A 9,666-nucleotide genomic window follows, 5' to 3' on the forward strand; every position below is an offset into this window, starting at 1 on the left:
CGCGGAGCGCGTCTCCGACCCAATCCAATTCGCTCGCAGCGCCCTCGCACAATTTTTCCGCACGCGGCACCTCAGCGGAAGAGCACCGTTCGGCCCACTCGACCATTGTCTAGTACACTCTAGCTTTCGTACGCCTCGGCTAACAGCGTCCTCTCTGGGTAGACTGGTGCGCGCGCCGCACTAGGTTTCCTTCCACTTTAAACCCAAGCGCTTCTGGGAGTTGCACGTTACCTACGGTTCTCGCTGGGTAGATCCCGTCGCATTCCATTAGGATGTGCTGAGTGGCCTCTGGATCTTTACTGCAGCATACACATGTCTCATCTAGTTCCGAATATTTGTTCCGATATGTTTTCGTCCTTAGGCAACCGGCTCGAGCCTCAAATAGCAAGGCACTGCCCTTTGTGTTATCGTACAGATTTTCCCTTCTAATTTCTTTCTTCTCATTCTTGTAAATCTCCATTGTCCTTTTCGTTTCCATTCTTTGCATCCAATTCACGGTCTCTGTTTCTCTCACTTCCTTTCTGATGACCCCTGGTTGTCTATTTACAGTTTCGATTATCCTGTACTTGGTTGCCAACTTCCTTGACCTCTTCCTCCATTCTGTGTCCACGCTTTTCATGTAGAGATACTTGTGCACTTTAGCCTCCCATTTATTTTTATCCATGTTCCTGAGCCTTTCTTCAAAACTAATTTTGCTTTGTGCTTGTCTGACTTCAAAAGAGGCCCAACCCATGTCTCCATGCACTGCCTCATTTGTCGTATTACCGTGTGCTCCCAAAGCCAACCGGCCTACTGATCTTTGGTTAACTTCCAAACCCGCCAATATATCTGATTTTAAGCATATAATGGCATTTGTGAATGTTAGCGCTGGCACCATTACTCCTTTCCAGATTCCACGCACCACCTCATACTTATTGTGGCCCCACAGTGCTCTGTGTTTCATTAATGCTGCATTCCGCTTCCCCTTTATTTTCAGATTATCTTGGTGGTTGCTTGAGTAATTCTTTCCTTCGTTTATGTGTACGCCGAGGTACTTATATTGCTTCACTATGGGTATTACTTGCTGTTGAATTGACACCACGAAGTTACTCGTGTGTTCATTAAAGATCATAATCCCTGATTTCTCTGTGCTAAACTTAAGGCCTAGATTTGTCGCTGCGTTCCCACAGATATTCAGAAGTATCTGTAAATCTTTTTTATTGTCCGCTAGTAGCACAATGTCGTCTGCGTACATCAATCCAGGGACCTTCTGTTGCAACATTTGTCCATTACGCATGTAGGATAAATCAAAACCTAATTCGCTGTTTTCCAGTCGTCTTTCTATGCCCTTGACGTAAAGCGTGAACAACAATGGTGACAGAGGGCATCCTTGCTTCAATCCTTGGTGAATTCCCACCATTTCATTTCCTTTTCGGCCTTCCCATGCCACTTGTACTTGGTTGTCTCGATATATCTCCCTCAGCAGCTCCACGAAATCGTCATCTATGCCTTCGTATTGAAGAATATCCCACAACAATTCCCTGTCTACGTTGTCATAAGCTCCTTTAATATCTAGAAATGCTACCCATAAAGGTCTTTTCTGAGCTACTGAAATCTCTATGCACTGAGTTAGTACAAACATATTGTCTTCTAAGCGTCTGCCTGGCCTGAACCCATTCTGCAGTTCCCCCAATACACCGTTTTCCTCCACCCACTTCGACAGTTCTAATTTTATGGCTTGCATTACCATTCTATATATCACCGACGTTACTGTAACTAGCCTGTACGAGCTCGTGTTATCCTTATCTCCTTTGCCTTTGTAGATAAGATTCATCTTGCTTTCACGCCATCCATCGGGAATATTCTTTCTTCTAATCACTTGCTCTATGGCATTAGTCAGCAGTGCCTTGCTTTTTGGACCGAGGTTTTTGATTAGCTGTATTGGGATTTCATCGGGTCCTGCTGCCGTGTTGTTAGGGACATTTTCTGCTGCCTTTTTCCAATAGAAGCTTTCTATGCTGAAGAAGCTTCTTCTTCAGCATAGAAGAACGCCTCGGCTAACAGCGTCCTCTCTGGGTAGACTGGTGCGCGCGCCGCACTATACTTCTTTTGCTGAGTAGCACGGCGAATGGCACGGCCGCAGCAAAACCAGCCGGCGTGTGCGAATTTCGGAGGCCATACCTGACATACGTATGCAGTTTCGTGCGCGAAGCAGCAATATTATTGCGGTAACTTGATTTTCATTTCGATTACTCCCTTTGAAACTTCCATGGATACTGTGAATTTAATTTAGAACGTTATCAAGTACTTATGAATTTTTCCCTCGTTTTCTTTTATCCTCTTTTATTTGGTCTTGATTTTCCTACGATGTGTAGTCTTCCGAGGGACGGTGGCTTGTTATTCCACTATTAATTATTTTTTCTTTATTTAACATTTCAATTCTAGCTTTACTATTGGTGATAGTGTGACTCATTTTATTTTTTTTTTCTGTTCTCCTATTAATCGCTTTTTGGTCGATCCCTCGTGGCGGGTATGTGCCTAAGCAGTTGCAACGGCCACAGCAGCAGCAGCTGATCAAGCGAACGGGTTGCGCTATTTCTTCAGAGACCACCGAGCTCAAACAAACGGTCTCAGGAACGCCGATGGCTCGTTTCTGGTTTCGACGCCTACGACGTGCCGACGACGGCGGGTAAGTTCGAGCACTTCCGCGGCCTAGAAAATATGAACCTGAATACACAGAGTGGGGGTAATAGGGGGTGGCAGTACTACAGATGTGTGTTGCAAAATGACTGTCTCTTAATCGGCAACTCACCGCGGAAGCTATAGCAAACTGACGCTAGCCGTAAACTCCCTGTATATTTAATTGCTATTCTGCGACGCTAATTTATTTTGCAACACTTGCCCACGTCATATGCGAGAGATTTCAGAGGCGACGCGTGCAAAAGAATTCCCAAAAATGCATGCAATGATTTATGACCAAGAATGATGTTTGGCCTTAATTGGCTACTGGCTTCACACAGCCATAGACTTTTCCCAGCACCAGTACATAATTAATACCAAGTATCTAGGAATTATCGTCGTTGTTCCCAGTGGTTAGAAATACGGTTTAACGTTATAAAGGAATTTCTCAAGTACGCGCATGCGAAAGGGACGCTTCTCTTGATGGTACATCGCCAGCAGAGCGGTAATCGGTTGCTAGCTGTTTCGCGGTAGGCTTAGCAGTAAAGGGGTGAACGCTAACCAGCGGTTTTCGGAAAGTCGCAACCACGGTGGGTTCAGGCCAATAGGGACAGGGACGAGTGTTTAACTGAAGGTCTGCATTCACCACAGTAACACAACAACAGGCAACGAAGAAACCGCGGCGACGGAGCATTACGCACGGCTGTGGCTACAACCACAATTAGGGGAGTCACACGAAAATACTGATAAGGTTCAGCTCAGCTCACGTAGATCCGTGCTATCGACCTTCGGGTGGTGAGTTGCTCACAAAGGCCTGCGCACTGAAAGGGTAACGCCGGGTGGTGATTTCCGCGACTCAGTTGAGATGCGGTGAGTCGCACGCTCGGTAGCGAAACGGCAAATTCGCATTGGGAAAACCAGCGCGACTTGCCACTCGACGCGCAAAGTTCCCCGAGCAGCCAGTCGCGACTTTCTGCGCTGAGTGGCAGCTCGAGGAACTTTGCGTGTATTCGTGGGATTCTTTCACGGCCGGAAAAGTACCTTTATGTGGCACGTATTGAGCAACAGAAAGCTGTAACGGGAGTTTTTCATGTTGCTCTACAATTTTCTCATTGACACTTTGATAATGAGGACAGTACTTCTCGAGTTAGATTATTATTTACACTTCACATGATTGAATCTCAGTAACGAAAAAATAGCTGGCGGCCACTCCACTGTACTGGAAGCAATAAGAATAGGGAAAAACGAAAGGCTTGCTTCCTGTTCGTGTTTTTTGTCAGTGTTTCATTGCCTGTCATTTTGTATGATTGTGGCTAACGAAAAACCGGGTACTTCGGTTCAACCTAGTCTCCTCGCTCATTACATAGTGAGGGCCTAGAATTCGGCATTTTTGATGCTATGAGGCAGCGTACGAGAGTTTACCGGTAAGCTGCGTGCTCCTACGCTGACGTATTAGGTGACACTTTTGGTTTAAAGAGCGTTCCCCGTCCGCCGAGAGCGAGTGAGCGACGCTTTTTAACCCTCCCAGGAGTAATGTACACAGACACCCAAGATGGCGGTAGGGAGGATTGCGCCGCAGTAGTCTAATAGACAGAGCACCGCCCGCGTAATGCGGAGATGTGGGATATGTCCCCGCCAGCGGTAAGATATATTTCCATCTTCTTTTATGTTCCTTTACTATAATATTTCTACGTTTCATTCAAAAGCAATAACAAAGTTGCTCTACGCTCTCAATAGCTTCATTGTTAGTACGATTATGCCCAACGAAAACTGAACCACTCTATTGTAACGGTTTTCTTCACATATAAAGATCTCCTGAATGTGAATAAAGCACTTGTTAATTTTTGCATGAGATTGCATGCGTGGCCGTTTTTTTTTCGTGAATCTCTTGCTAAAACAATGTAGTACAACTTCCGATCCACGAAACAATCGGGCTTTAATGTTACGATCCGACAGCATTCCACTTCTTGTTGCTTTACTGTCAAAATTCCACCATAACTTCAAAAATTCTCCTCTAACCCAAACAGTGCTGTTACAGCGCAAAGTGTAGACAAAAGGTAAAAAGTAGCTAAGCTACTATCATCCATCTGAACGCTGCCATTGGTTTTACAAGCCCACTGTGATAAAGTAATCATGTTGTCCACGCTGAGAGGAACTCAACGATGCCAACGTGGGCACAAATTCTGGTAAGGTGGCCACGAAATGAAGTTTTTGAGACTGAGATATGTATTCCATGTTATACCGTACGTGTCAAATCACAAGCTGGAAGCATTCCATTGTATTCACTATTGTACTTAAGTTTTCAATATTTTAGTTAAACCGTACAGCAGTCTGGCAACACGAACTGGTTAAAAATTTAAATCGACCTTTCAGCAACAGTTCTCTGGCAGTGATGGAAGTTAATCTCGAAGGTCGTGCTTTGTTTAATGAAAGTGTCTGAAGCCATAGCAGCTGCTGAGTCGCAAATACGTCGTGGCCACTGCTGGTGGTTTTGTTTTCACACTTGCGTCACCGCAGTCAACTCGATATAGTTTTTGCAGTCATTGTGGTACTTTAGCTGTTTTTATAGACTTAGTGATGAAAATGCCGGCACGATTTAACGGGGACACCTTTGCATCGCCGTTGAGAGCTAAAACGATAGCTCTCTATAAGTTGCTATCGAATTGATGCTTCAAACTGCGACAACTTTTTGCAGTCCAGCTGTTTTTATGTGGTGAAAATTAGGGGACACCTTTGCGTTTAGGCTCGAGCATCCGACCAAGACGTCCACAGAGGTGGCCCCGCAGACGCTGCAGATTCTTACGTCATACAGTTCATGCCAAAATGGCCGCTCCTGCCTGTGGGAAAGGTTTAGAGGCAATGATTTGAAATTAAAATTTTGAGTTGAAGGTATGTTGAGGGCGCACGTTTTTTATGTGTGCGTGCACGCGCGCGCCTTTGTGTGTGTGTGTGTGTGTGTGTGTGTGTGTGTGTGCGTGCGTGCGTGCGTGTGTGTGTGTGTAATTTAGTGATTTAGTGAATGATTTTCCGAGTTCCTTCTAATAGGGTAATGTTAGACACGGCAAATTGTTAAGAGACGTGGAAGCTGAGTAGATTAGTCTCCTTGTTTTGTGCCCAATAGGCAACAGTTATAAAATGGTGGCTAGCCGGGCCTGTACAAACGTATCACGATAAAACTTTGTAAACAGCTCAAATGCGAGACAAATAGTCTAAGACTGGAAATAGACAACACTGAGCTAGTGTCGTTCATCGCTGTTGTCTTTGTCAATTGCTTGCGCTGCTTACTGTATCATATGCAAAGACCTCCCTTTCGCTCTCAACATCATAAAAAAACAAGTTATTTTGCATTTACTGCTGCTTTGTCATTGTTAAAATTTGCCATTAGGATCGTATTCTAAGGTACAAATTGTTTCATATCACCTTTGGAAAAATTACTTCTCTGGTGAATCAAGTAAATAATGTCAATTAGCCTTCGTATGGGCCCCTGACATGGGTCCTCGAGCGATTTATGGAAACCAATCTTGAAGGCCCTGCTTCGCAGTACTGCGAACATCAGATGTTGCACAGCCGCTATGTGTATACATAACTTACTGCGAGAAGCGCAGATGAAGGCACATTAGTTGTGTTTAATGCGATGATTATGTTTGGGGGATGTCGCCCAGTTTGCGCATTGTACATATGTATGTATGTATGTATGTATGTATGTATGTATGTATGTATGTATGTATGTATGTATGTATGTATGTATGTATGTACGTATGTATGTGTGTGTGTATGTATGTATGTATGTATGTATGTATATATGTATGTGTGTGTGTGTATGTATGTATGTATGTATGTATGTATGTATGTATGTTTGTATGGATGCATGCATGCATGTATGTCCACGTCTAACCTTTTTGACCGGTTATGTGGCAAATGGTATGTAGTGGTCTTCAAGGAACATGTGTCGCGTCCACTTCGGTCACGGGGTCTCCGCCATCTGTGATAATTGTAAGCAACTAAAACATGACATGACTAACGAAGAGCCTATTATCGCATATAAGTGGTCAGTCACCTGCATAGGATGCATGCGCCGTCAGTTTCTTCTCTTGACAAGCCAGGCAAGTAACACTGTCGAGCGTTACAGCCAACCACCCCTACCACAACATCCAACATTGCAGCAAAATTTGAGCAGGAACAAAGCAGCTCTAAACGCAAAATCCTCTTTGTTCAATATTAAAACAAAGACGCACGTCTCTGTAATTATAAACACTGTTCACAGGCCCATCACAGGCCATCTACACGCTCTTACTTATTTACTTACTTATTACTTACTTACATCTTACTTATCACAGGCCCATCTACACGCTCGAGCTGAACAGCCCGTCTCCACCGGTAGAAGAACCTGCCAGTTTGGACGCGGTGCACTTTGGCAGGAAGGGCAGCATCGAAGACCGCAGCGCTCTCATCCTTGCGGTCGTGGTGGCGCTGCTGGCCGTAATCACTATCGGCTTCGCCCTGGCAGTAATCTTTGTAAGTCCTAACGTCATCGGGATTCTAAACATGTAGCTGCGTACAGGGACCGTAGCCGAAACACGTTCGCAGACTGTCCTCCCCCTCCCCCCCCCGCCCCATATGAGCCTTACGCCCACATTGCACACTTCCGCGAGATCAAGGGGACTTATTTAAACTCCTTGTAGAGGCGCAAATGCTTGTGTCATATCTCTACAGCTCACGCATTGACTGCTCCCTTGCTATTACAAAGGTGAAATAAATGTACTCAGTTGGTTTTTCCCGCCGAAGAGGATTGCTTTCAATTTGACAGTACAACTATAGAAAATGATATGATGCATTCAACAGACAGTTTGTCCTTCGAAATCTGTTGCTACGCACAAATGAAAAACTTGTACCCGTTGGGTTTAATATAGTGGACGACTAATTGTCGCCGTTTGGTTTGCGCCCCTTTTTCTTACGCTACGCTCCCGGTACTATCAGCTCATGAAGATAATGGCATATCAGCGTGATATAGTGTTTTTGACAAACAAGTAGTGAGCGCAGTGTTAAGAAAAATAAAATACACGCAAGATACTTAGATGACTAGTATTGTTTGGGGACAACATAAACCCCAAACGCTGCAAATATTTTTCAACACATAGCACCCTTTTAACCTTCAACTGTGAATTTGCCTGTCGTGCACTATAGCCTAGTTTTCACGGGCAACTAATTCTGTGCCTGTCTCATTGCCAAAACTGTAATGAAGACGGAGCACACGTCAGTGGCCTCGCTCGAACCGTTGACTGACTTCGCGGCCTACAGGAGACAACCACTGAGCAGGGCAGAGGTACGTAAGTGCTGTACAAGTGAGTACCGCTCTGAGTAACGGCAGTTTAACCTTGGCAGTGATAGACGAGTGACATGGTCATGAAGGAGCATCGAAGTGTTGCGTACGATACCGGAACAATGCACGTGCCTTGTTTTAAAGCTCAGTTTACATTCTGGAGGAGCAGCACTTAAACTAACCGTACAGAAAAGAGAAGCCTACACGTCTTCTAAGGGCTGTTCCTTCAGAATCTGAACTATGCTATACCAATCTGCCCAACTTACACCAACAGGCCCTAGTATCCACTTAGTGCTAGACGATCGTCTATGGACTAAGCGAATGGGTGTCAAGGAATGGGTGACGAGGACGAGAGTGTCCTCGTCTTCGCCACCCATCCCTTGACACCCATTGGCCATGGTTTGCTCGTGCGATGGCACGAGCAAACCATGGCCATTCTGCGTAAAAGAAGCAAGCCAAGCTGCCACGAACAGCGGGTGCTCCCCAAGAACCAAAGTAATATAACTACTGATTCCAGCTTTAAATGTATTGTACTGTCGAAACTGCAAAACAAGGTAACCAGCAATGAATTTTCTCGTAGTGATTAGCTGCCTCATCTCCCATAGTTGATGAACGCACGCATCTGTTGTATAATCCATCAATATATATTCCTTGTCAAGCAGTTGTTGCCGAAAACGCTGAACCCGTTAACGTTGGCCAACAATTCGCCAAGTGAGATTAAACTTTTTTTGTGTTCATCTTCTGTTATTCGACGATTTCGTCTTCCTATCTACCGTCTGTGTCAATCTTTTCGCATACTGCCCTCCGTGATTTGAATCGATTCTCGCTGTCTCATTCGGGTTTTCTGTCTTTTCTGAACTGAAAATTGCAGCTTGCCAACCTTCGGACGGAGTACAAATCATCTCCCGGTACGAATGGTGTAACGGCTGCGAGAGGCGCGAACAATGCGAGCGGAAGCTCACGTGGTCATCCACCTCCCCAGTCGCCGAGCACAAGGCAACAATAACAACTTGGAGTGGGCAAGGCCGGCTGGAGCATTTGTCCAGCACATATAACCCATAAACAGCTGATCCAATGTGTGATTATTCGACATTTATCCTGCTCCCTGAGTACCTTGTGTCCTGAATTTGGGCCTACTCTATAAAATTCATTACGGTCAATCGGTACGCAAAGACTGATGTTAAAGACACAGCGACAAGTTGGAAACTTGAACGGATCCAACGCTCAGCTCTAAGACGATGGCGATATGCTATCCCTCGCAAGTGGTAATCGTGGAAAATTAATTAACATAATCAGATTTAAGGTTGTGCATACATGTAAGTGAACATGAAATATAGCAAAAAATATCATAGTGAGATCCAAAACGGGAAGCAGAGAGACAGCAAAGGAATTATCAGATAACCGTAGTTCACACGTCATTTCATGAAAAAATGTACAGCGACTAAACCGATGAGTGTATGTGGTAGTCTAAATTTTATCATTGTGACAAGCGTCCTTTACTGGTCACAGCGGATATTCTCAGTGATCGAGACCACATAAACATCGAGACAACGTTGACACGGCACTGGTTTGCTACATAATTTTATTACAAGAAACACATAAAAGCTGTACAGGCATCGCACTACAGTTCCACAGCGTCACAATAGAGCAAACAACAGCAAAATGCAAGAAACAAGTGTCAATATAGC

General features: G+C 44.7%; 1 protein-coding gene across 1 annotated transcript; it reads left to right on the top strand.

Moving 5' to 3' along the window:
• Window positions 1–2,539: 2,539 nt before the first annotated feature.
• Window positions 2,540–8,984, top strand: LOC125944255 (uncharacterized). The gene is made up of 4 exons (XM_049664603.1): window positions 2,540–2,668; window positions 6,996–7,173; window positions 7,901–7,981; window positions 8,850–8,984. Exons 1-4 carry the CDS (start codon window positions 2,622–2,624, stop codon window positions 8,982–8,984), a joined length of 441 nt encoding a protein of 146 aa, XP_049520560.1. The 5' UTR covers window positions 2,540–2,621.
• The last annotated feature ends 682 nt before the right edge of the window (window positions 8,985–9,666 follow it).

The sequence above is a fragment of the Dermacentor silvarum genome, chromosome 3 (assembly GCF_013339745.2).
Source record: "Dermacentor silvarum isolate Dsil-2018 chromosome 3, BIME_Dsil_1.4, whole genome shotgun sequence".
Lineage (NCBI taxonomy): Eukaryota > Metazoa > Arthropoda > Arachnida > Ixodida > Ixodidae > Dermacentor > Dermacentor silvarum.